Consider the following 27,410-nt stretch of genomic DNA (forward strand, 5'->3'; position numbering starts at 1 on the left):
CATCACATCTTAACACTGAGAGTGAGTGTGTGTGTGTGTGTGTAGAGGATATTCAACTTTATTTTTTCTTTTCTTTTCTTACCCAGTTTTCCTTTTTTGTTCTCTCCTTTCTTACCGTTATTCACTTTTGTTTACAAAAAACTAAAACAAAGAATATTGCAATTATATGAATATGATTTCTATATGTAAATGTATCATCAAGAAAGATTGCAATAAAGTGTTACATTTTCCTTAAATTAGGTGTAGGCTACTTATAGACCTTGGTTAAAGTAGGAGCTCTTCTAAAAAAACAATTATAGAACTCTCCAAGTAAGCCATCCTGATTTTACAATTTATTTAAAATCATCTAGATATTTAATAAAGACTTATCCAGTTCCTTGTGTTTCACTTAATAAGATTTGAAGACTGAATATCACACTAAATGATATTAATGAGATTTTTTTGCAGTGCAAGTGCATGATGTATTAGGGAGATTTTCATACTTCCACTGTCATTTCGAACGAAGAATTTTCCAATACGTAGGTTTACAGACACCTGTTAGCAAGAAATCACATGTGGGCAGCGTAACATACATTTCCTGCCCTCCCTTTTCTGCATGAGTTCTCACATGTTTTTTTTTCACAGCTATGGCTAAAATTAACTTGTGATTGACCTGAAACTTTGAAAAACCTGTTCTGGTTCAATACTTTTATGGTCTCAGAAAGCAGGGTGATGCATTTAACCACAGGGTGTTTTTCTTAAGGTGATGGGTGGAGTCTGATGTGCACTGTGCAATATGTAGAACAAATTATATTGTAGGCCTATTACTGTCGATACACTGAGCAGCTATGCTCTAACATCTACATTTTCACATTGTTTAACAAGGAAATTTGCATTTCTGCAAGATAAAAAGGTAAGTATTGAGAAATGTTAATTAATTGTCATTCACAGATTTGTGGTCTAATTTGTATTGTCTAGTGCAAATGAAACAATAATATAATGATAACTGAGATGGTCATTTCATATGGCTTTCAGGTGTGTGGTATACCTCAGGATGGCTGGATTTATCCAACATTTTCTTCTTTGCATGTTGATTCAAGGTAAGCTACTCTGTTTTTTGTATTCTTCAATTGTCGTTTATCATAAATGTAAACATGGAGCGTTTGACCCAGCCTGAAATTTAGTGAAATGAGCATGATATAAAAGTGAGAGAAATATGTGTTTTACGGTCTATGGTTTCCACCAAGAAAGGATTACGTGAAGGAGGCACAACTAGAAACAGGAACTAAGCTGACATTGAAAGTCAGGGTGGAAAATCAGGGTGAAATGGTCAAGGTGGTGGATGAGCGTAAGCATTTGCCTTCATGTCCAACTAGACAGGTTCGATTCCCAACTCAAACCAAGAATATGTCTACCGTGAGTGAAGTTGTGATTTTTAGCTGAAGTTTGTCTTATTTTACCATGACCAAAGCCTTTCCCTAACCTCAACCAAATTGTTTTAGTAACCCTAACCTAAACCATAACCTTAACCAAAGTAGTTTTGCTTGCCTAAACTTGAAAGCAGTGAACATGGCGTATCCAAAAAAAGGGAAATGGGCCTGCAAAAAAAACAGACACTATACTGTAGATTTTCAAGGATTTCATGTATTTTGAAAAACTGTAAAATTGCAGTTATTACGCTTTATTAAATTTCTGTTCTGTAATTTAACAGGTTATATGCTTTGTTGATAAGTAAATACATTTTCTGTTTTAAAAAAGACAATAGTGCTAATTTTACAAGCAGCATTGTATTTTTTACAAAGATATATCAATACAACCAATATTATCATATTGTCATAGTTTTTTTTACAGCTTTTTGTTTGTAATTGAAAAGTACAGATAACATCAGTTTTTTTCCCCCTTTAAATAACAGTAAAATGTTGTGGAATGGGCTGCCAAACATTAACTGTAAAACAGTACAGTTAGAATTTGTAGAATGGAATAACATGCAGTCTGTATATTTACAGTATCTAACACTTTTTTACATGAACATAGAGTGTTATTTCACAGAAAAATCACCTTATTTCAATATACTAACCTGAATTGTAATTTTACGGTTAACATTTGGCAACGTGTGCTGTCAAGCGTTTGACCGTTGTTGTTTTTTTTTTTACAGTTTTTTTTTTTTTAGTGTATTGTCACATAGTCCAATTCATGGTGGAAGAACGTAACCTTGACATAATTCATGTCCACAACACGTAGTCTGCGTTTCAGAGTTCAAGAAATGTTATGAGATCACGTGACCTAAACTGATGTGTGGTTTTTATTTTGCCTGTTGCCGATTGGTCCTCTCCCAGGGTGCCTTCTCTGCATTTCCAGAGCCTGGAATGTAAAAATGCCAAGCAATATCAAAGGCTTGAAAGGCTCCTGTCTCGTCATCCCTTGCAGTTATGACTACTATCAGCACCCACCCTCAAACCCAAACCGTTTGGTCTGGTACCAGTATGTGAACCATGGTTATCCTTTGGTTTATGACCCCTGGTATCCAAAAGACATCATTGCACAATTTAGGGGGAGAACGCACCGAGTTGCCTCTACACATGGTAAGGTATGTAGTCTTGAAATCTACCCAGTGGATTGGTCTCACCACAGGCAGAAGATCTACCCTTGGGTGGATCCAGAACATGTTGGGAGAAGGACCTACGCATTCTTTGATACAACTGTAACAATTGAAGTAGTGGGTAAGTTATCAAGTTGGGCTTATAAAAAGTTTTCACGGCACTATTTTCAAATTGATGTTTAGTCATTCCATCAATAATTCTTCACATTTTCTTTGTAAAGACAGGGCAGAGAACCCAGTGATTCAGATCTTTGGCAACCTGATGGTGGGACAGGAAGTGACCGTCCAGTGCACTGTTTCCCACACATGTCCATCTTACCCACCCACTCTGAGTCTCAACATCCCCTTGCGAGGGCACAAACTAACTCGTGAGTCACTGTCTGATGGCACATCCAAAACCATCTTGACGACCACGCTGGTCATAGAGAAAGACCACCAAATTGTGGAGTGCTCTGCCCGACATCTTGGCGGTATAGGTGCCAAAGCTCGTAAAAACCTAAATGCAGGATGTAAGTGATGGAATTGGAAAAATAACATATGCTTTGTCTGCAATGTTGACCTGAAATTTTAAATGTTTAACCAATTTTATCTCAGGTTCTTTCTGGCCAGTGACTATCAGCTCCCAATCACAGGAGCTTCTAGAGGGAAAAGCAAACAAAGTAACCTGCTCTGTCTACTACACCTGCTCTAAACAAATGCCAGTTCTCACTTGGAACTATGATGGCATGCGTGCCCCCACTGAAGTTGAAAAGACAGAACCTGCGAAATGGAGGTCTACGTCTATACTGACATTCACAGCCTCAGCTAAGGACCAAGGAAAATCTCTGACATGCTATGCGAGCTTCCCTGAGGGACGCAGGCAGGAAATGAGCATCACTCTACAGGTTAAGAGTGAGTGGAAGTCACAGTAATGTTAGGTTAATGATTTATTTAAGTAAAACAAATCAATATCGTTTCTACTCTACAGTACTGGCCATTATAGAAGTCTTCCAATATGCTATATCCATCCTGCATCTATCCTGTATCCTGCATCATAAACAAATTTTGCCATGGGGATCATTAACAATTTATTTACTCATCAAATCTTACCTATCCTCATTTAGTACTGCACTGCTTACTGCTACTTTAGCCTTTTCTTTCCAAAACATTGTAAAGATTATCCTAAAAAGCGTCTTTCATTATTGCCAGATCAAGATTTCATTTTTCTCTGAGGTGGAGCAACAGTGGGCAGTAGGCTAATTCTCTGTGGCATGCAGTAGATGCAGTATTAAGTGTGAAAACCATGATTACTACTTCTGTGGATAGTGAACAGTAGAAAGAGACAGATGGGAGAGGAGTTAGATTTAGGGTCAGTCAACAGAGATTTAGTTAGACTTGAATTTATAATGTCACAGGAAGGCATTTGCCCAAGCCCGCTGCAAGACGCACTGCTGAAAGTATTTTTTTTTTCTGTTAACGCACTTCCTTAAAATAAACAATAGGGTTTTTGTTTGTTTTTTAAAAAAATGAAGCATCAGACAACTGCATAATCTTCTACATTTAATTTCACAGTGTTGGCATGGTAAAAAGATATTTTAACAATTTGGCATCAAATTGTTTCTCTGTTTAAAGGATCTATGCTGTCTCGTGGTTGGTCCTTCACCACTCCTGGCAGCATCACAGGCATGAGAGGCTCCTGTGTCGTCATTCCTTGTAGCTTCACCTACATTGCCTCCCAGCCTGCCGACCTCAGAGTGATATGGTATTTGTACCAGAGCCATGAACACCCACCTGTATTTGACGAAAGAGGGACGATCATTCACAAGTATACAGGGAAAACCAGCCTTGTTGGATTTGTGAATGAGGGGAATTGTAGTCTTCAGATTAAGAGGCTGGAGATGTCCCACAACCAGGACAGACTCTACCCATGGATAGATAAGAACCCTATTACCTCCTACCATACGTTAGATCAAAACTATTATGATAAAACCAGTCAACTTCTTGTCTCTGGTAAGACATATCTGGATACCTTCTCTTCACAGAGTGAATTTGACCCACAGTTCCAAAAATGCCATTTATGCAAATGTTTATTCTCTCTCTGGATTTAATAGACCATGCACAGCAACCACAAGTGAGCATCATTGGTATCCCCAGGGTGGGAGAGCAGAGCAGCGTGTCCTGCAGTGTCCGCCATACATGTCCATCTGCTCCCCCCACCCTGACCCTAAATGGCATACCTGGAGGAGACCGCATCACACACACTGCAGTGTCTGATGGGATATGGGAGAAGACATTAGAGCGGACTTGGAATGTCAGAGAGGAGGATCAGGGTGTGATGTGCACTGTTAAGTACCCTGGTGGTCAAACAGCCACGACTGAGGTCAAGCTTAATGTTGAATGTGAGTAGGCCTGCAATATGAGGTGATGTGATAATTTTAGTTAAAGCTGCAATAAGTGATTTTCCGACCACTAGAGGGTGACAGAAACCGCAACACATTTGTAAATGAAGCACAGCAAAGCCACTGCACTATGGAGGCCGCTAAGGACAAACCTAGCAAAGCAACGTACATAAAGGCTAACAGCAAAGCTAAACGTACCTGCTGAGAAGTCTCGCTGGTTATCAGTCTCGTTTTGCCAGATCTTTCTCCCACTGAAGGTTATAAGGTGGGTCAAGGTTAAATAAAAATAACAATAAAAAAAATAAAATACATGTCCTACAATGACAAGTGAAGAGGTGGGTTGGGAGGAGCTTTGTTCCGGAGCGGAATATGACAACAAGTTCAGGTGAAAGAGGTGGAAACAGCAACACAGCTGGCCCTCGTGTGTGGATATTGGTTTATATCATTGTCTCAATGAAATCTCCACATATAGCACACATTAGTTTCAGGATTGGTTATAAGGTCTGATATCGCTTATTGCAGGTTTAAATGAAAGCGCTCCCAGTTAGATTTCAACCTCACTGTTACATTCCTACTCAGGTCCGTTTGAAGAAATCACGATGGATGAGAAGCCAGGAGAGTTAACAGAGGGTGTGGCAAAGAATGTGATTTGCTCTGTTTCCTACAAGTGCAAGAAAAATACACCAGCCATCAACTGGAACTACAAAGATATGCAGAGTTTAGTTCATACCAAACAGGTCTCCAGCGATACCTACAGCACAATGTCTAATCTAACCTTTATCGCCACTCTTGATGATAATAGTAAACGTTTGACCTGCACTGCCCAGTTTATTCATGGGCAGACCTCAGCCTCTGCACACCTACTTATAAAAAGTGAGTTTCAACAAGCCAAGCATGGCAGTCATTCTATAATGTGAGAACACTTGGTGAATACTTGTTTGACATGTGCTTGTTGCCCTTCTCTTTCAGAATATGAGAAACCAATTGAAGAAATAGTTCCACATAAAAGTGACAGTGGGTGTACTTCTCAATTTACCCATCTCAGTCTCATGTTACTTTACCAGTGGACTGATCTCTAATGGGCAACCCAACATGGTTTGTTTCTCTGTTTACAGCCCTCCATGTTCTGGCTGCTGACGTCCCCTCCAGACTCAGTGCCCTGACCCGCTCCTGTGTGGTGGTCCCCTGCAACTTCCAGGTGGAGGGTGAACCTATCACCAACCTGCGTGGCATCTGGCACAACAGAGCCGGGGGCTTTGTGTACCACAATGGCCAGAGCCGAGTGCTTGACCATTTCAAGGATCGCACCAGAATATTAGGAGACCTGAACCAGCAGAACTGCTCGCTGGAGATTGATGACATCAAGCCCTTTGACAACGGACCCTTCTGTTTCCGTGCAGAGAGGCGAGATGGCAAATACAGCTTCAACAACAGCTGTGTATTTATTGTTATGAGAGGTCTGTATTCAGGATCACTGAAATGTGCAATGCTATTAATCTGTATGCACTCTAAAGAATATTTTGCTTTACATTTACATTAAGCTTCCCCAGAAAAGCCAGTGATGACCCCAGTTCCAGCAGAGGTTGATGCTGGCTCAGCGGTTAGTGTCACATGTTCCGTGACACACACATGTCCCTCACATCCTCCGGTGTTTTCATGGAGTGTCCCTACCCTGACCACTGAGGTCAAGTACATTTGGAAGGCGCAAGGCATCTGGGAGACCTCCTCCACCATAACCTTCATGGCCACTGGAGGAGACGGGGTCAAAAACATAACCTGCACTGCCCTCTTTTGGCGAGGGAAGCAACAAGCCAGCACAGTCGAGCTGAATGTGAAGGGTTAGAGCACCAGTCTAATATGCACAAGATTCACCTGTCCTGTATATGCTCTGCATTGATGTAAGATGTTGAGTTGCATTTTCCTTAATACATTTGTATGAGCCTCCAATGTACAACCCACTTTGACCAGGATCGCTGATGTTCCAGTTGAGAGGCGCTCTCCCGGTAGCTGGTCCTGTTGCCCTGGTCATTATTATCCTAGCTACAGTGGTTGGAGTGGCCATATGGAGGAAAAGGTAGAATATGTGAAATTAGAATAGTCATATTTAAATATTTAAAAAGTGTCACTATTGGTAAATAATACTAAAGCTGTTGATATTTTATCCTGTAAAAGTCAACATTTATTTGTTCAAGAAATATTCACTTTTTTGCATTTTTGTATGCCATGTTTCAAACAGGGGGCGCTCTGACAACTCTCTCAGACCACCGCCTCGACCAGAGAAAAGGTATGAGTTTTAATGCCTGAATGTGCATAATATGTGGACTACATACTGTATGTTACAGGTTAACATTCATGCTAATAGCTTCATCTGAAGACAAATCATGCCCTGTCTTGAGAACCACAAGTCCTTTATTTCTACCAGAGGAATCAGTTCAATACACTTTTTAAATTCTGTTTCGAATATATGAACGTAAATGTGATAATAATAATTTGTGATTCCTTTCATAGGAGATCACTATGGGATAGATTATCCAGGTAGGCTTGATTAATAAATGGTTTAAAAATGGGTTAAAATATTGGTCCCATATTGTGCTAATTAAAAAAACACTGACGAATTCTAATCTCTAAACCTATTTACCTTTTGTTGCTTAAAATCATTTCACAATGAAAAATATTACCTATCCAAATTTCCAGAAGATACCCTGAGGACAGACAGAGACCTCCAAGGCCTGAAAAAAGGTTTGTCTACAGACGCTTATTTCAGACTACTACACAAATATGTTGACAAATAGTGAGACTCTGCTTTCTATATAGGAGATCCATTTGGAGCAGATTTTCCGGGTAAGAGCACCAACAAAGCAACATTTAATGTTTTATGAAATAAAACACCACCTTCTCTTCCCCAATAAAACGCCATGTTTCCATTTTACAAGTCATGTCTTTTCTACTTTCCTCAGCGGAGCAGTGGAGGGGCGTGCCAACTGGCAAAATCAAAGAAAATCCAAGTAGGTGCTCTCTATTGTTGGTGGTTTTAGCTACTACTGTTTTCACTGTTAGGGTGGATAAGTATTAGTTTTGTTTACTAATTCCGCTATTGCTATAGGAGGTCATTCTGGAGCAGATTTTCAAGATACTTTTTCCAATCTCTGGTTAATATTATATTCAATTGAAATATCAGTCATCAATTAAAAATATCCACATGTAACTTTGATCTTATTCATTATCTTTGCAGACACCAAGGCAACACTGCTAACCTCGGTGTTGGCTACCTGTAAGTGTTTAATCAGTCGTACACTACTTTATTACAGTGCGATTCCTGTGCACACTGACTGGCAAAAACTGATATTGTGTGTCCTGATTTCTTCCTCTTAGAAGCAACACCAAAACTGTAAACTGTGACACTCAGATCTCCAAACAACGCTTTCCATCCCCCAAGGAGTGAGTATCAATGACACACCTATTTCTCACTCTTTTCAAAGCCATAACACTACCTTTCATATTCACATTTTCTTTTGTATTTGCAAATCACAAGTTCATTATTTTCTCACTTTTCTATTCTTGTTTGAGTAATCGGAGACCTCCTCACTCGGTCAGGCCTGGGGCTGGCTGCACAGACGTGAGTAGTAATGCCCAGATCAGATGTAAAGATTATTAGACTGTTATTGTCCCCAGACTTCATATGAATTACACTGGATCCATCTGAGATCATCCAGCATCACTGCTATTTAAGCTGTCTCACTTTATCTAACATATAACCTAGGACTGATACAGCTATGCAGTGCTCTTGAAATGCACATCTGTTTCTTTAGTTATGTAAATTACAAAAAGCATAATGTTAAAGGCTAATTGCCTACAGAACAATTTGAGATTGTAGATCAGAAGAGGAACGCTGCATGGGCTTCAAACGTGTGGTGCTCATTGGACATATGTGAAGAAAAGAGAAGAGAAAATCCAAGGCACTCTCCTGAAGTTAAAAAGCCTTTATTGACCTTGGCTATTTCATGTTAAAACGCACCAACGCGTTGCGGCCCCACCAGGCCTTCTTCAGGGTGCAGAGAACAATGTTGTGTGGATTTTCTCTTCCCTTTTCTTCACAATTTGAGATTGTAATTGACTGTAATTTCCCTGAATTTTGTTGTAGGATTACAACGTATATGCAAACTTTTGAGTCCTTCAAGATATCCTGGACACATCAAGCACTTCCAGGCCCATGACGCTGTGTTATTGTTTTGCATTCACACAGACTCTCTCTCTCTCTCTCTGTGTGTGTGTGTGTGTGTGTGTGTGTGAGTGTGTGTGTGTGTGTATGTGTGTATACACGGATGTACCTGTGACTTTACAGAGCTTTTCTGGAAGACTGAAAAGTTTCTAGGTGATAGACATTCATTGACATTAATGGCCCATCACTTAATGAATCTGTCTGTCAGTCTTTCTGTAGTCCCTTTCATTTACAAAGCTTCTTATTTTATGAACCGCTTTCATTTAACAGAATTTCAAAATGTTCATTACTAAGCCATTTATGTGCTATACTTGCTATAAACCCTTAATAGAGAGGTAGTTGTAGGACATGCAGTTTGGTCACTCTATAAGTTCTGTAGAAGAAACCTTTGGAAAACCTTCACACAATTACAAGTTGGGTTTTAAAAAAACAAACTGAAGGATTAATTAATAGTTACATTTTGTATATTTACATATTAAACAATCTGTTTATATTCTCTGTGACTCACTACATGGTGTCATTATTTATTTCCTATTAGAAAATCTATGCCATATACAAACTAACATTTGTTGTTAGTAGTTTATTACTTTAACTGTCATTTCATTCATAATAGTCAGTTCTTTTTATTGAAAGACATTAAATCTAACATTAAGTGTTCGACCACACATGCATATGAATTCAAATTAGCAGTTTTGCTCACATTTACTGCATACAATTTAAAATGAATGTAGAATTTCCGAAAGTTCTGCTATGATGGCTAACCCTAACCCTAACACATGCCACTGTAATAACAAAATAGAACTCAGTAAAGTTCAGCTCAAATCAGGGACTGGAATGAGCAGATAAAGACCGTAAGTCTGATTCAGACCTGGACTTCCTCGACTTTGATTCATAAGGTCTGTGTTGCACTCTGTTGCCACTGTCTGCATTCTCATCATGAATCGTATATGCATGAATACCTTACACACCTTTTTACCAACTTTATACCAACTGTCACCAACTGATAAGACTGCTTTCTATGCCTGCATGTCATTAAAGTTATAAGTGAATTTTGGATTTTGAAAGTCTTGAATGAGACTGAGACATCATGGGACTTTGAAACCCCAAAGAAAACACAAAAATAGAATATATCAGTAATTAAACACATTTATTCACTTCTGCTTTTTTGTTAAACTTTTTTTTGCCTTTCTGGGTCTCTTTCTCCTTTTAAAAAAAGTAAGTAAACAGTAAAAGTAACAATCAATTGATCCTATTTCTAATTACAAAACAATTAGGATCAGATCACCCAAAACCCAGAAAGGTGTGTATGAGCACATGAGTTTTTACATAAACATAGTTTTACTTAAACAATAGGACATCAACTGTAGAGGGCTGTTGCTAACAATTGTATAATGCAAACATACAGTATATAAACAATTGCTGTTTAATTTAACTTTATAGGTAATATGCAAACAACATAAGAAGGAAAAAACTTGAGGGAGAAGGCAGAGGGAAATTGAAAAATTCCTATGTTCATTTGTCATATATTGCTGGCTATACTTTCTACTAATTCTCATCAAAATTAAGTTGATTGTATGGGAATTATTTTGGCATAGCAGTACACTGAACACAGTATGTGCCTATAGCAAAAAATATGTCCTGTGCATAAAAGCTGAAGAGAGTGTGGGCGGGGTGTGTGGGTGGACAGGTGGGATGGTTAGTGGATCTCATTCCAAAAAGTGTGTTGAATATTCCACAAATTGGTGCGGCATACACAGAAAAGGAGTGGAGAGAGACCTTGTGTAAAAATGGAACACAGCAGACACTGGTTAACAGGCAGGGTTAGGGATTGGATATCAAGAGGGAGGATAAGGAGTGGTGAGGAGCATGAGGCCATACAGAGGTGAGGAGGGAAACTGAATGGTGAGGTTATTGTGTCTCCGTCAGTTAAAAGAACAGGGCAAAAGAGACCATTGGTGCCACCAGGAGCAGGAGGCTAACACCAGTGCTGCTGGCGCTGTTGCACATGTCACCCTCACAGCAGCTAATTTGTGCTCCTATGGCTCCTGCTGCCTGTGCAGATGTTGTACCTAAGCAAATGGTCTGGGAGGCGCAGCCCTTCAAGGTCGTCTTCTTACCTGCTGCATCCACTATGAGAACGAAAACAATGTTAGTGACTGGGCTTAATGCTTTACCAATCTAGCTGCATCACTAAACATTCCTATCAAGGGCGTAGAATTGGGTAGGGACGGTAGGGACGTGTCCGTACCAATATCAAGCGACTCTGAAATGTCCCTAGCAATTATTTTGATTGACAATAAACGTTGTTTTGTCCGTCAGTGTCTAGTCAATGTTAACAGATCGCGTTCTCTACTACGAGTCCCGCTGCATTGGTGTAGTGCATTGGTGTCCCGCGTCGGCATAGCAACGGACGCTGTAACGAAACGCAAGAAGAGCCAAAGCTCCGCCTACCGGCGAGCATGCGAGTGAAGACTCCATGCTATTTTATATTAGTAACAGTTGTGTTTAGCCATTAAAGTTAGTTTATTTAAGTACCGTGTCGCGTGCGTCTGTGACGAGTGACGACCGTAAGTAGCCTACATGTCACAAGTGAGATTGAACAGTGCTGATGTGTGCCACACTGGACAACACTGATGTAAAACAAATATGCCAACAGTTCATCTCTGTTAATGACAGGCGTAGGCATGTGTTTGGCTCCTTCAAATAGGAGCACGGCAGTGGACACTCAGCTGTTTGTATGTAGGGTTTGGATATAGTTTACAATATCTTATCATTATTATTATTATTATTATTATTATTATTATTATTATTATTTTAAATGTAAATACAGATCGTTGGTTTGAATAGGCAACAGTACTACAGTACCTGCCTTAAAACAAAATGTGCTCTTCAAAGTCCCATTCAGCTGGCAAATTTGAGTAAAGGATTCATTAATGTGCTACTCCCTGTGTCTGTGTGTCTGTTAATGAGTGTATTGGCTACCATAACTATCTAGATCAGTGGTTCTCGACGTGGGGTCCGGGGACCACCAGCGGTCCTTGAGGAGGTTCCAGGGGGTCCCCAGCAAATTGATGAATTGTTAAACTTCAGCATTATTTAATTTACAAATAGTTAACACAATTACAGAATGTAGAAGAATTACTGTTTTGATCTTAGTTTCACTGTTATCTCTCTACCTACAATACAGACAGTCATGGGATTCTGGATCAAAATCATATCTAACAATAAAAGTATTCTCAGATTTGGGTCCGAGAGACAAAATCTCATCAAATGGGGGTCCATGGCTCTAATGTGGACTAAACTAGGGGTCCTCGATATGAAAAAGGTTGAGAATCACTGATCTAGATGACATGAAATGGCGGTCAGAAGTCTATCATAAATGTAAAATGCCTCAGCTTCCAGTGGGGGTTACATCCCCTCCGGACCTCCCCCATTTGTGTCCCTACCAATGTCAAAATCAAACCTACGCCCTTGATTCCTATGAGCTGAAGCATAGAGTGAGTCATGCCATAGGCCTGTTACCTGTTGTTGTGATGCAGCGGTCCTCATCCCCCAAGCAGTTTAGAATGCTTTTGCATTCCCCCTTGTCATTGCAGCCATAGCACTTTTTACCATTGGGAGAAGGGACACGGGGCGCTGTAAGATAAAACTTATATTGTTCATAGTGCTACCGTACATTAGATGATAATATAAAACTTGAATGATCTCCATGGGGAAATTGTGTCATTGCAGCATCAAAGAATTAGCCTTGTCGAGCGATTCAGAGAAAAACTGGGGTGATGCTCTAGTCAACGGCTTGGCTTGTTCTAGCCATAGGTTCTAGCTAGCAACAATCGAGCCAATCAGTGCCTTTGTGGGCGGGACTAAAGTTTGAACCGTTTTTGTCAAAAACTACCTACATTCTTTGTGAAGTTAGTAAATAGCCTACGCCCAGCATCAACTAAATAAAGTCAGAGTGGCCGGATCGGTCAGTCATTAATGATTGGTTCGGGGAAAATCCCCGCCCCGCTGCCCCCCATCACACACAGAAAACGGCTAAGGAGGCAGTCAGGCTCGACAACAAAATGCCCATTCAGTTTGAATATCAGGCTATCAAAGAATAGGATAGGCTATAGATAAAAATAGAACAAATAATGAGTATTGAAGATAATGCTTCAAGTAATTACAATAAAAGAATATCTTGAGAATAATACAATAAATTAATTCATATTAGGCCTACAGTCTTAATTGACAAATTTAGAGATTAAAGGCATGGGCGGAGATTGCGGGGTGCGCATCTGATTATCAAAACACAGTAAATACAGAGAAGTTACCAGGGATAGTTTGGGAGTTGCAGAGGTCAGTGGAGCAACACTTGGTGCTTATTGAGGTCCTGGAGACTCCAAAGTTGGCCGAGCCGCTCATACACTGATCAGCCACAATACAAGACTTCATGTGGACATTGAGGAGTTCTGTATCACCTGCAGAACAAACAGCAGCCTTTGTCAAATTATGTAGAATGCCAAAGAGTCTTACTTGCTGAAAGAAAAACCATGCACTACTACATACCCAGGTATGAAACGACTCTTGCTGCTGCACATTGACCGAGTGAGGAACAATCTTTGGATGTGTCTGTGCAGCTTCCTGAGGGTCCAGGGACGCATTCGTAACATGTCAGGGTGTAGGCTGAGAGAACAGATGAACAAGTCAGACAAGTTAAATATGAACTTTTTGCAATTTAAACATGTAGAGTGTAGTGGAAATTATACTATCCCACTATTCATACATTAAGCACTGTCTTATTTTACCTTGAAGTGCTCTCTGTACTTTGTACTTTTATGACAAACAATTTCTCTCCGTACCTGCAGATGGTCACGTAGTGACCATCTGCACGTACATGTGCTATCACGTACATGTGCTATCACGTAGTGATAGCACATGTGCTATATAAGGTGTATGTACTCTGTATACTTGGCTCTTTGCCTCACACTCTTGTGTGCTGTCATTGAACCTGCTTGCAAGCATTAAAGACACAGAAAGACAACTTCTACGATCTCAAGCCTCTTTATTAAGATACAGAAGTTTCCACCACATAGAGTTCTATAGCTCACTGAATTAAAGGATTTTTTTTTTTTTTACTAAAATGCACTAGGCTACCTTTACATCCAAAGCAGTTGAATGTTTATTCAACATGTTTCAACATTCTAAATTATCTTTCGGCAGAAAAAATAGGCTATATCAAAGGCACTCTTCCCATCCAAAAAGTAAAAATAGCCAATAAATAATAAAGGCTTTTTATTGTAAGGTACCAATAGGCTAGTTAAAGTGGAGTAATATACATTTTTAAAGGTTCAGAGTGTCACCAAAACAGGTAACCTGCCAAGGGACTGCAGATGAAAATGAGCTCTAAGCTAAATCTGGCACAATATATCAAATGGTAACATTTACATTACATGACGTCATTTAGCAGACGCTTTTGTCCAAAGCGACTTACAATAAGTGCATTTTGTCAACAGTAATGAAACCAACTGTGCATCAGTCTTCATCAGCTATGCCTTTTAATAGGAAAAGTAGCATTTGTTGAATCTGATATTTTTTTTTTTTTTTTTTTTGGAAGATGGGGAAGAAGATCGTTACATGATAGGTTAGTTCAAGAGGGGTCCAGGTAAATGTTTTTGGAGGAATAGATCTGCTTTTATGGCTAGCTGCTGCACATGAATTAGACCAGGGAGAACAAAACCCCAATATAAACATTAAAGCTGCAAGCAGCGATGATCGGGCCCTCGCACTTTGCGCACGTTGGGGTGTGCTGCAGCCGCGGCGGCGTTACTGGACACTGACTGACATCATTTCCTTTTGCCAGTAGGTGGCGCTATGACTATGATTTAAAATCGGCGTGTAGATGTCTTCAGGGCAGGACTGTCATCAATCGTGTGAAGTTTGGGGCAGATTTGACCATGTACGGTGGAGTTACAGAGCACTTCCTGTGTTGCCAGTAGGTGTCGCTATGACTATAACTGAATATTGGTATGTAGATGTCTTCAGGCCGGGGCACTTATCAAACATGTGAAGTTTGGGGCAGATTTGACCATGTACAGTCGAGTTACAAGCCACTTCCTCTGTTGCCAGTAGGTGGCGCTATGACTATGATTGAAAATTGGCTTGTAGATGTCTTCAGGCCGGGACTCTCATCAAACGTGTGAAGTTTGGGGCAGATTTGACCATGTACAGTTGAGTTACAAACCACTTCCTGTGTTGCCAGTAGGTGGCGCTATGACCATAAGTAAATATTGGCCTGTAGTTGTGTTCAGGCCGGGACTGGCATCAAACATGTGACATTTGGGGCAGATTTGACCACGTACAGCCGAGTTACAAACCAGTTCCTGTTTTGCCAGTAGGTGGCGCTATGACTGTAACGGAATATTGGCCTGTAGATGTGCTCAGGCAGGGACACTTATCAAACATGTGAAGTTTGGGGCAGATGTGACCATGTACAGCCGAGTTACAAAGCACTTCCTGTGTTGCCAGTAGGTGGCGCTATGACCATAACTGAATATTGGCATGTCGATGTCTTCAGCCCGGGACTCTCATCAAATATGTGAAGTTTGGTGCAGATTTGACCATGTACAGTGGAGTTACAAACCACTTCCTGTGTTGCCAGTAGGTGGCGCTATGACTATAACTGAATATTGGCCTGTGGATGTGTTCAGGCCGGGACACTCATCAAACATGTGAAGTTTGGTGCAGATTTGACCACGGACAGCCGAGTTACAAACCACTTCCTGTATAGCCAGTAGGTGGCGCTATGACCATAACTGAATATTGGCATTTAGATGTGCTCAGGCCGGGACACTTATCAAACATGTGAAGTTTTGGGCAGATGTGACCATGTACACAAGGGCGGATATTTCATTTCACTGTTGGGGGGGACAATAAACAGAAAAATTTCTCAAGAGCAATTCCTGAAGGGGACACCAAAGGTGCCTCTAAAAGTACTGTTGTATTAAATGTATATAGAGGTCCATTATAAAACATTTCCATAAGCACTTCATTCCTTTCTTATGAAGATTTTATCAAATTGCCTTTGATATTACTGGGGTCTTTCTACTTGGCGTTTCGGTGCACTGAAAAATGATCGGATGTCTGTTTTTCTTTTCTCTGCCATTTTAACTGACTGGCTGACAAATAGACACACACACACACACACACACACACACACACACACACACACCCCACACACACACACAGCATGCAGGTTATTTACAGTAGTAGGTGAGATGCAACACCCATTAACTGAACTAAAGCTAATATATGCCTAATTAGATTTAGTTTTCCCGAAAAAGCAGATCTCTAATGTTTTGCTGTCAATGTGTAAAAGTCCAGAACGCTATGAAGCCTGCCAGAAACTTACTTAATATTTTAACATAGTGTTTGTTGTAATTATGTATTTTTTATGAATTAAGTCTTCATTTATTTCCAAAATTATAAACAAAATTACATAGTGACAGCCATTTTACATGCAGTAAGAAAAAAATAATATACTTAGAACCTAATTACGTAGGGTAAGTTAATCTTAAATATTATATTATAGAAATATTACTGTTACCATCTACCAAAGATAATTTTGGTATGAAAACCCGCATTTTCATTTAACCAAGTATCCTGTATCATAAATACATGTCTGGCATTTGTAACAAACCAAACCGCTTGAAAATCGGTCGAAAATTCAGCGAGTTATGATGATTTTAATTGTGGACAGACCTCCTGCCTCCATACACATACATGCATTAGGAGACGCGGCTCCGTACCAACACGCTGACGCACAAGATTCAACCGCGAGGTAATGGAGCCAACAAAATGTAGTCTGGTTACATTGTGAATGTGTTTTATTCTATTGAGTGGTAGAAGTAAAGAAAAATGTCTGACACATCCTTTGTTTTAAGTTAACCTTTGCAAAGTAGCTTCTTACTGGAGGTCTGCCACCACTGACACACTTCCAGAGATCCTCCACAGACACTCGTACCGAGGGCTGATGTGTGTGGGAGTTCGGGGAGTCAGGTAGGCAGTGGACCAAACCACTGTGAGGCGTATGAGGGGGGGACGCAATCTTTCGAAACTTAAAAACGCATTGTTTTGTGTCTATAATTAGCACAAGTGCTTTCAATGCATATTATTATATTATTTAAAATTATATAGTTATGTTTACAATGATATATTGAGGGGGACAACTCTCTGTTTTTCCCAGGAAGGGGGGGTCCGGACCCCCCTGTCCCCCCCGTAATTTCCGCCCCTGCATGTACAGTGGAGTTACATACCACTTCCTGTTTCGTGGCGAAACATGGAAATGCGACGCCTCGCCACGCCCACGCCGTTGGACGAAAACTCAAGCTTTTAACAACTTTTCATCGTCAAGGTCTGTTATATACGCTGAGCAAGTTTGAGGTGGATCCGATGAACCGTCTAGGAGGAGTTCGTTAAAGTATGACCCCTGTAAATGGGCAAAAATGCACAAAAATGCCACAATCAATTCAAAATGGCTGACTTCCTGTTGGGTTTAGGTCATGGGAACTATTGATGTTTTTTGTAGGTCTGGACATGATACATGTGCCTACCAAATTTGGTACATGTAGGTGAAACGTAGAGCGATGAGTATTTTTTTGAAATTTTGTAGGGGGCGCTATTGAGCCATTTTGCCACAGACATGTGCAAGACCCATAAAATATTAAATTTTTCACCACTTCTGAGGCATGTGCAAAGTTTAGTGAGTTTTCGAGCACCTTTAGCCCCTCAAAAATGCGATTCATTCGGCAGAAAAATAATAATTCCTTGCATTACAATAGGTCCTCGCACCGGTCGGTGCTCGGGCCCTAATAAAAGCAGAATTAAGCAGGTGGAGCTGGGGAGGAGGTGGGTGAACAAAAGCAGCAAGACTTATGACAGCAGACAACAGCAGCAGAGTGGCAGTCTGCACAGCCAGCTATACAATGAGTGAGTCTATATGTTATTTAAAAGGTTTGAAGTTATGTATTTTGATTGGTTTACTTATGAAGGCGCGCTGCTGAGTTCGTCCAGTCAGCTGAAGACAGTCAGCCTGAGTTTCCTGCCTGAACTTGCTGCTCACTATGGAGAGGTTCTTACTGAAGCTTGGGTGGCAGGGTCATGTTTCGGCAGAAAACATAATAGGCAATCTTCCCAAAGGCCTTTATTATTTATTGGCTAATGCATTTACTGCTAATGCTGGTTTTGTCTTCAGTGTACAAGCTATTTAAGTAAAAAGCCTTTATTGTTTATTGGCCAATAGCCAATAAATAATAACGAAGAATGCCTTGGATATATTTTTTCTGTTGAAACATGACCCTGTCACCCAAGCTTCAATGAGCACCTCTCCATGAAGCCAAAGCAGCGTTCCTCTTTAGTATGTATTAGCCAATAAATAATAAAGACTTTTTACTTTTTGTATGGGAAGAGTGCCTTGGATATGTCTTTTCTGCTCAAACATGACCCTGTCACCCAAACTGCAATGAGCACCTCTCCATACTACACTGAAGCCAAGGCAGAATTCCTCTTTAGTAAACTGGTAAATTCTAAAATTCTACCTTTGAATCCATAGAAGTTGACTGTTTTCTAACTTGTATTCTAAGTCAAAACTCTTAATACTCAAAGGAAAACAGATAACAAGAGTTAAAAAAAAAAAAAAAAAAAACTTGCCTTTGGGGAGAAGCACACTCCCAAGGATCAGTATAAGCAGATGCATTTCAGGATGGCGGGTGGAGTCCAAGTGGCTCAAAGTTTGGGCAGTTACAGCTTTAAGTAGTTCTGCTAAGTAGGAGTGGTCCCAGGATGACATCCATCATCCTTGATAAACACAAACATATTTGACTGTTAAATCTAATTTACTTTGAGATAGGTTTCATATACAGTCATTTCCCCATAAACACTGTCTAGTGCCCCCCCCCCTCCCCCCGCCGATGACAGCACAAGTAAACCTTAGGTTTCATTTCTTGTCTTCTTAAATGTGAGTTACCCTGATCAAGCCAATTCTAAGAAGGATCACAAGAGAAGGATTAGGTTTCATTTATCATTCTCTAACGTGAGAAACTGTAAGAAAGCCCCAGGCGTTACTGTGGGGACAATATTTCCTGTTGCCATATACATCTTTCAACATGTATTTCGAGAATAAGGCGTGTTCAATAACGGTAAAAGTCAGGTACTGACATGACAGGGGCAACTGTGAAACACTGGTTGATACATTTTAGCATTTTACACAAAAAAAATACCCCTTTACAATGTGATTTTCTTTTTTTTGCACTGCTCATGTTCAGGGTCAAAATTAAGTAAACACCAACACAAATTGTCACTGCAGTAAAGGATTCTGGTGGTGAAGTTTTCTTTCAGGGCTCTTTCTAAAAAGTTTGAAGGTTGTGCTGGGGTGCCACTGATCAAAAACACTGATCACATACAGATTTCACGTTAGTAACTTTATCCCATGATGCATATTTGATGCGAGTACAGCATAGACCATAAAATGGCAATGCCCCTACCAACAAGGCGAGAGCAGTCAATAGTTTGAAAAGCATGATAGTGATGTTAGATAATATAGCAAGGTCTTCTCAATAACCAAATATGAACACAAGTACAGAACACATGAGGAAGTACAGAACGCATGAGAAACTTGTTAAACAAATTGCTCATGTTGCCCTAGGGTAGCGATAGGCAACTTCGTGCCATGGAGCGCCAAGAGTCTACATGATTTCATTCCAACCGAACACGACCGATTGGCACACCTTCAACCACGGATGAGGAAGTCATGTAGTCTGTAGAAAAGAGAAGAGCGGGGACGTCCCAGACCCTAAACATGACGCAATGGCCACAATCATGTTTTCAAATAAATGACTTTTCTTCAATCAAATGATTAATTTAAATGCCATACAATCTATAGAAGAAAAGTGGAGTTAGGTCTTACAGGAAGACCGACAAATTTTTTATAACCTGCTTTCGTAAGAGCATCTTCCCCTTCATTCTCCTGCAGAGGCAGCAGGAACATGTTGACTTCAGTGTCCAATTGTTTTAGGGTCAGGGTGTATCATTTGCATACCAAACTGTATGGATTTAAGTTTTTTATCTTTTTGTTGGTTTGTTTTTGTTTGTTTATTGTCTTGTTTTTGGTTACGAGTACTTCCTAGTGTTTTCCATCCATCAACACCCCGCCCCCACCCCCGCCCCCGCTTAGGTTTCATTTCTTGTTCTGTTATTTTTAAATGTGAAAGTTACCCTGATCAAGCCAATTCTAAGAAGAATTCTCATAGAATTGTATTTTATCGGTAAGGTACTTTTATAAGCCCACTTGGGTTTCAAACCTCTCCGGCACATGGCCTTTTTTTTGTTTGTTTTGTATTGTCTTTATTGGTTTTCTTTCATGGTGCGAATAAATAAAACCTAAACCCAAAACCTAAACCTAAACCCTCAAAATGTATTTATGTATGAGTAGTAGATTCTCTCTGTGTGAGTTTTTAACCTTTGTATTTGAGATGAGAATGGGCCATCAATTTGTCCACCACCATATGCATTTTCTTGAGATTCCTAGGGCAGAACTCGTACCGCCTGGCTTTATTCTGCAGGAACACTAGATGGAGGAGGAATAAAAAAGAAAGGAGCTTTCATTTTCAGTATATTAAGTGTGTTGGTGTATGTGTGTGTGTGTGTTTCTGCATAGAAAGGTCACCTATATGGGGATAGTACTCAGCTCCATCATCACTGCTTGAAGAGCCAGTGCTGTCATGGCTTGCTGAGGGAGTGGAGGGCTTCAGCATCTCAGCAGTCTGAAGGAACCTACCCAGAAACATGCCACAAAATTTTCTGCACATGGTGTGAGGCTTCAAATGGGCCACGGCCACAAAGTGCGGGACAAGTGATATGCCCCGCTCTATTTCTATGGGCAAAACAAAAAATAATTTTCTGTGGTTAATTTTTCTGTGTTCTATGGTGTAAATAATTGTCGTCACCTATTCACAGTTATCAGAGACCTCCATTATCATTAAAATGTTTATTTTCTGGAAGTCACAAAATGCAAGCTAGCAAACTTCCGTGCAAGAGAGGAGTCATGCTAGCATTTTGAGACTTCAAGAAAAAACATTTTAATGATCATGCTGTTGTTTGACAACCGTGAAAAGGTAACGTCAAATTATTTACACCATATACATTTCACATAAATTATTAGAACACAGAAAAGGCAACCACAGAAAATGTCGATTTACTGTTTTGCTCATAGGAATTGAATAGGATTTCGCTCTTGTACCACACTTTGCAGGTGTGGCATTTTGCCGTGTCATCGCAATTCTAATCTATACAAATAGACAACCTTATAAAATGAAAACAATTGTATAATGTAAAAAATTCTCAGCTGCATTTGTAGGACTCGGCGCTAGATGCTGGCTATTTAGAGTGTTCTTATTTACAGTTAATCAGCTACATTTTCACAATTCTTTACAGTTTACATACAGTATGTTCAGTTCCAACTCATCACATTGTCTGGCCAACATTTATCTGATTTGAACTTTTGAATCCATATGAGATGGAGAGCAAGAATGAAAACAAATCCAGTTATTTTTATACTATTATGAACAGGTGTTCATAACATGAGGAACAGTGTACTGTCCTGTGTGTGTTGGCATATGCATCACATACACTACACTTCATTCAGTCACAGCATAGCTACTAATTTTACATTTCAAAATGACATACTGTTTAAAGACTTTTTGTTGAATGAATTTAAAGATTTTGGTCATTGTTTAGTATGATGTATGCTGTTCATGCCTGGGCGATGTAATTCTCAAATAGGCCATATCTGTCTATAGCCAAATCTTTTTCTTTACAACAAATATACAGTAATATGTGAATTCACACTACTTTTCCATAATTATTATGCAAATTCCCAAACTTTCCAAAACCTGTAAAATATCACATTTGGTGTCCATACATTTCCAGACTCAATAGGCCAGTGTAGCTTACATACTTTTTAACAGCAAACTGTTGGAATGCATTTATACTGTAGCTACAATTAAAACCAAAACCTTATCTGGCAAGATCAAAACAGGATGGAGAAATTGGGCAGGCATTCAACTGTTCAAAAGAGAGTAGTCAAGCCACAACCTCTATGACAAGTTCCAATCTGGTTTTCCATTTCTAACACAGAACTTAAACTTGTTGGTTGATTCTGATGTCAGAAAGCTATCTGTACTTGTTTTGATGGATCTTAGTGCAGCATTTGATACAGCAGACCATAGCATAGGTTCTCAGCTGGTTTAAATCTTATCTGGAAGGCCAAAGCTTTATTGTGTCCCTTGGTGACTTTAACTCGGACAAAGTAAATATATCATGTGGGGCCCCACAGGGGTAAATTTTAGGGCCCTTTCTATTTAATCTCTACATGCTCCCCCTCAACCATATCATCAGGAATCACAATATTTCTTATCACAGTTATGCAGATGATACACAGCTATATATTTCATTGTCCCTGATCTGAGTCCTCTTAATTCCCTGGTCAACTGTTTGATTCATATAGATCCCAAACTTTCTTGTTCTTGTTCTGGGACCACAGGCTCACAGAGAGAAAGTCTTTCCTCTATTAGAGTCTCTCTCATTAATTAGTGGCAGCAAAGTCACATGTCAGCAGCATCACAAAGTCTGCTTTCTATCATTTGAGTCAGAGGTTTCTTATCGCAAGCTGACACTGAAAAACTTGTATATGCTTTCATAACCAGCAGGTTAGACTATTCCAATGCACTTCTTTGTGGCCTTCCCAAGAAAACTATTGGAAGACTGCAGCTCATCCAAAATGCAGCTACTCCTGTTTTAACAAGAACTTGGAAATCTGACCACATTATTCCAGTCCTTAAAAGCCTTCATTGATTACCTGTTAGCTTCAGAATAGATTTTAAGATTCTACTTATGGTGTACAAGACCATAAATGGTCTGGCAATGCAGTAATATCAGATATGCTTTCTAGTTATGAGACAGACCTCTAAGGTCATCGGGCACCGGTCTTCTCCACACCCCCAAGACTAAATCTAAATCCAGTGAATTAGCTTTCAACTTTTATGCTCCTAAGAAATGGAACAGTCTGCCTGCTGACATTAGGGCGTCCTCGACATTAACTTTGTTTAAAAGCAAAATCAAAATATATATCTGCTACCACTAAGCTGGCTTCAGTGATTGTGCTCAACTACCACAGACAAGTAGTATACAGCCTGCAGAATTATTATTATTATTATTATTTTTTTTTCACCTTTATTTATTCAGGGGGTGTTTCACTGAGAGCAATGCTCTCTTTTTCAGGAACGCCCTGATCACATTCACACACATTCACACCTGGAAGCTGACCAGTACAACCACAGTCTGATCTGCTGCCACTGAGCAGCTCCACTGGAGCGGTTGGGGTTAAGGGCCTTGCTCAAGGGCACCTCAGTGGTGGTAATGAGGGAGGGGCAAGCGCTGCTTTTTACTTTCCCCACCCAGATTTATCCTGCCGGTCCGGGGAATTGAACCGACGACCTTCCGGTCACAAGCTCGCTTCTCTACCTCTCTAACACTGTCCCACTCGTAGTGTGATGCATAAGTATCAGCACATTTTAGATAGGTAGTCTGTCATCTTCAAAAGGTCTTAAAATTTAATTTGGCAGTACATAATGTTTTCTGAAACAGTACTGAAAACATACAAGAATGAAAACTCTCCAGGGAAAGTGACAGACGAGACAGAGCAGCACCGTGCAGCAGAGAGTTATTCAGACCATGGGGGAAAGCGAGAAGAAATATACACAAATCTATTATATTGTAGGCCTAATTTATTCCCATGCATGCTGCTCAGAGTAATCTCAGTCAGCGGCTCTTCTGCGTCTCTCCCTCTCCTCTCGCGCCACGCAGGCAGGAGTGAGATTGAGTTACTATGGTTACGGGGACGCTCTGTGTCTGTCGCTCTGGAACTTTCTCGCGATTCCATAATAGGTTTTTAGGTTAGTATGCCTATGCAAAGTCATGAATGTAAGCACCTCAATGCTGAAATCTAGTAATATAACATAATTTTACATTTTTGGTTAACATTATACAGGGTTGCTGTTTCTTGACTTAATCCAAGAGGTTAGGTGGTGTAGAAATGCAGGAAATTTGTTTTAAATTACTATTTTTTTTACGTTACGTTAAACAAGCAAGACGCTGTAAGGATTGTAAGACTTCAGTTTACTGAAGCACGCGTCTGCGCTGTACTGGGTTCCCTTTACGCCCTGGAGAAAAAGTTGACCCCCCCGATTGTCATTGTATAATTCGCACTCTGGTTGCAGCCACATGATTCACTGTTTGGATGAGCAGGCTATTTGTGTTAACAAGCAGGTGCTCCTAATAAAGTGGCCTTGAGTGTCATATTTATAAGATACTATCTTATAATTATGACTTAGCATTTCATAATTATGAGAAGCTTTCTCATAATTTTGAGATACTAAGTCATAATTATGAGATAGTATCTCATAAATATGACTTAGCATCTCATAATTATGAGATACAAAGTCATACTATTGAGAAAAAAATCTCACTTGATGATGAAAAAAAAATAAAAAAATGTAGGTGGCGGAAACAGGCTTCCATAGGTATGCCTTACCCATGTGCACAGCCACACATACATACTGACTTTGCTAACATTTGTTTTCTATAAGTCTCATTCAAAGAATTACAATATTGGCCTTATGAAAAAGTAGATGTCAAATATCCTCTCAAGCTACAAGATGAAATTCTCAACATTCCTGAGGGGAGGTGAACTTTTAAAATGTCGTCAGAGCCTTCATATGAGCTCCCCTTGCCTTTTCTCCTGTGTGTCTAGGCAGTAAGTATATCGCAGGTCTATAGCAGATGGAAAGTTACCTACCTGTAGAGGTTTATGTCAGCGAACCAGTCTTGAACCACTATAACCACATGGCACACTGTGAACAGGAAGGCGGCGATCTGAAGAGACTGTTGATGACACATTATAGAAAGAGTTCTCATGTGCTTAGATGTGAAGGTGCATGTATAAAAGAATTAAAACGTGAAACAATGAATCAGAGAATTTAAAGTAAATATTTCTCCTCAGCAGTTACTCATTAGCCTTCCCATAAAATCGTAAGTAGTAATTATGGCTGCAAGCAGCAATATGGCAACCGGGCTAAGTCTAGCCATTTCGTAGTTTACGGGAGAAAAAACGTAAATTACATTTTTTAGTATTCATTCAGAATTCTTTGTAAGCCTATATAAAATCTAAAACAATGGCAAAAAGAGTTTAGTCAGGGGAAAGAAAGAAAGAAACCTTTAAAAACTTAAAGGTTTTAGAATTTATAAAAAAAAAAAAACATTTGAGAAAAAAATCATGCATACTTTACATTACCATACTAAACCCACTCCATGTGCTATAAAACCATACAGGATTAAGTTACAATTTCACTACAATTCCACAGCAAACAATACACCCATCGACCCCAATAGAGTATAGCAATTAGGATAAACAGATAGAAACATCAATAGCTCAGCGCTTGGTTTTCCCAAATGAAAAACAAAAACCAGGAGCCCCAATACACAAGAACATTACGTGCACACAAAATAAAATCAGTTTCAGAGTGGGCCGAGCCGGGACAGTCACCCGCAATTTCGTAGCGGCTATACACCCACGTGACCAAACGGTCCACAATAACCCCAGCCAGAATACTATAGACCAGTGGTTCTCAACGTGGGGTAACCCACCAGGGGTCCCTGAGGGGCTTCCAGGGGGTCCCCAGCAAATTGATGAATTGATGAATTGTTAACCTTCACCATTATTTAATTTACAAGAAGTTAACACAATTAGAGAATGTAGAAGAATGACTATATGATCATAGCTTCACTGTTATCTCTCTACCTACAATACAGACAGTCATGGGATTCTGGACAAAATCGTATCTAACAATAAAAATATTCTCAGATTTGGGTCCGAGAGACAAAATCTCATCAAATGGGGGTCCATTGCTCTAATGTGGAATAAATTAAGGGTCCTTGATATGAAAAAGGTTGAGAATCACTGCTATAGACCATGCCACACATTTGATTTCCCCCAGTAGCACACGATACCGCTCTGGAACAAATCCTCTTTTCCAAGTCCGGAGCCCTTCTAAAAGATTCACTGCAGCATCACGTCACTCCCCGGAAACATAGATTAGAGTCAGGGCTATTCAATTACAAATTCAATTGGGCCAGATTTTAAAACCAGGAAATGTAGATGGGCCAGACATTTTCAGCAGCCTATTTAAAACCTTTTTTTTTTAGCTTTTGGTAATGAGAAACAGAATAAAAAAGAGCTATCAATGCACAGAATCATAACAAGTGGCAATAACAGTAACCAATAACACACTCTATCTCTCTCTACCAGTATCTCCCTCCCTCCCTCTCCCCTCTCTCTCCCACACACACACACACACACACACACGCACACACACACACACAACAATGTTTATTGTTTCACTTTTGAAATAAAAAAATATATTTTTGGTCACATCTGACCCAGGCACATCACAAAGTGCAGAAACAGAACAAAAAAGAGCTATCAATGCTATCAGTGCACAGAACCATAACAAGTGGCAATAACAGTAACCAATAACAAACACACACACACACACACACACACACACACACACACGCACGCGGGTCGTCTTATATTCGAGGACTAGACAAACGTGTTCACAACATCAGATATTCTTTTTGAATGGATAAAGTACCGGTGTAAAACCGACTCCTACACGGAGTGTTGCATTATGGGTTGTTTGTAGCCTTAATGTTGCTAGGCTAGCGAGTGTCTTAAAGTCTGTTTGAGTCTGTTAGAGTCAGTCAGCCCCAGAAGTGTTTCGTTAGTCCAGTTTAACCTGCAGGAGTTTCTGAAGGCTCGTGTAACGTGTTTTTCTGCCACGGAGGAAATAAATTCACGACGAGTGAAAACGAGTCCAAATTTTTATAAAATAATATTAAAATTAAAATATTAAAATTACTATTAAAATAGCTTATAATTCAAGCTCGCTGGGCCACTCGGAGGTTGCTTCTGGGCCGGATGTGGCCCGCGGGCCGCCAATGACCTGGAGTACCTCCAAATAGGTGGGTGCCAGGCTCTGGTGGGTGCTAACTCCAAGTGGGAGGTGCTTAGCTCCAAATGGAAGGGCTGACGACGACAGCAACAGAGACCCATGACAGAGACTGACATTAGCTGCCATTTGGA

At 40.0% G+C, this 27,410-nt stretch overlaps 2 protein-coding genes and 1 long non-coding RNA gene across 5 annotated transcripts; 1 reads left to right on the forward strand and 2 right to left on the reverse strand.

The window, feature by feature from the left end:
- The first annotated feature begins 789 nt into the window (after positions 1-789).
- Positions 790-9,671, forward strand: LOC139912328 (uncharacterized). 3 transcript variants are annotated; one of them, XM_078287001.1, is made up of 21 exons: positions 790-892; positions 1,015-1,079; positions 2,316-2,699; positions 2,800-3,087; positions 3,173-3,469; positions 4,190-4,567; positions 4,669-4,956; positions 5,536-5,829; positions 5,926-5,970; positions 6,072-6,413; positions 6,498-6,794; positions 6,925-7,030; positions 7,193-7,240; positions 7,465-7,491; positions 7,651-7,695; positions 7,771-7,797; positions 7,914-7,961; positions 8,189-8,227; positions 8,329-8,394; positions 8,518-8,572; positions 9,098-9,671. In XM_078287001.1, exons 2-21 carry the CDS (start codon positions 1,034-1,036, stop codon positions 9,122-9,124), a joined length of 3,147 nt encoding a protein of 1,048 aa, XP_078143127.1. In that variant the 5' UTR covers positions 790-892; positions 1,015-1,033; the 3' UTR covers positions 9,125-9,671. The 3 variants fall into 3 exon arrangements, with proteins under 3 accessions (XP_078143127.1, XP_078143128.1, XP_078143129.1); XM_078287002.1 differs by lacking the exons at positions 7,771-7,797; positions 8,189-8,227 and adding an exon at positions 8,060-8,084 and having other exon boundaries at positions 8,327-8,394; XM_078287003.1 differs by lacking the exons at positions 7,771-7,797; positions 8,189-8,227.
- Positions 9,672-10,303: 632 nt separating this feature from the next.
- LOC139915555 (urokinase plasminogen activator surface receptor-like) lies at positions 10,304-18,943 on the reverse strand. The gene is made up of 5 exons (XM_078287013.1): positions 18,863-18,943; positions 13,724-13,840; positions 13,489-13,635; positions 12,698-12,811; positions 10,304-11,304 (listed from the first exon to the last, which is right to left on the reverse strand). The coding sequence occupies exons 1-5, from the start codon at positions 18,906-18,908 to the stop codon at positions 11,102-11,104; spliced, it is 627 nt and encodes a 208-aa protein (XP_078143139.1). The 5' UTR covers positions 18,909-18,943; the 3' UTR covers positions 10,304-11,101.
- Positions 18,944-20,577: 1,634 nt separating this feature from the next.
- Positions 20,578-25,153, reverse strand: LOC144541912 (uncharacterized). The gene is made up of 3 exons (XR_013506894.1): positions 25,065-25,153; positions 20,877-20,983; positions 20,578-20,777 (listed from the first exon to the last, which is right to left on the reverse strand). It is a non-coding gene; the product is annotated as an uncharacterized LOC144541912 (long non-coding RNA).
- Positions 25,154-27,410: the final 2,257 nt, after the last annotated feature.

The sequence above is a fragment of the Centroberyx gerrardi genome, chromosome 12 (genome assembly GCF_048128805.1).
Source record: "Centroberyx gerrardi isolate f3 chromosome 12, fCenGer3.hap1.cur.20231027, whole genome shotgun sequence".
Lineage (NCBI taxonomy): Eukaryota > Metazoa > Chordata > Actinopteri > Beryciformes > Berycidae > Centroberyx > Centroberyx gerrardi.

What these genes read in the sequence shown, in the direction of transcription:
- LOC139912328 (XM_078287001.1), top strand. Translation starts at nt 1,034, where the DNA reads ATGGCTGGATTTATCCAACATTTTCTTCTTTGCATGTTGATTCAAG. An exon ending in AGTTCCACATAAAAGTGACA is followed by an intron (nt 5,971 to 6,071) that starts GTGGGTGTACTT and finishes CTCTGTTTACAG; the next exon opens with CCCTCCATGTTCTGGCTGCT. An exon ending in CCGCCTCGACCAGAGAAAAG is followed by an intron (nt 7,241 to 7,464) that starts GTATGAGTTTTA and finishes TTCCTTTCATAG; the next exon opens with GAGATCACTATGGGATAGAT.
- LOC139915555 (XM_078287013.1), bottom strand. Translation starts at nt 18,908, where the DNA reads ATGCATCTGCTTATACTGATCCTTGGGAGTGTGCTTCTCCCCAAAG. An exon ending in GAGTGTGCTTCTCCCCAAAG is followed by an intron (nt 13,841 to 18,862) that starts GCAAGTTTTTTT and finishes CTGTTCTCTCAG; the next exon opens with CCTACACCCTGACATGTTAC. An exon ending in CCGCTGCATCACAACAACAG is followed by an intron (nt 11,305 to 12,697) that starts GTAACAGGCCTA and finishes TCGTTCTCATAG; the next exon opens with TGGATGCAGCAGGTAAGAAG.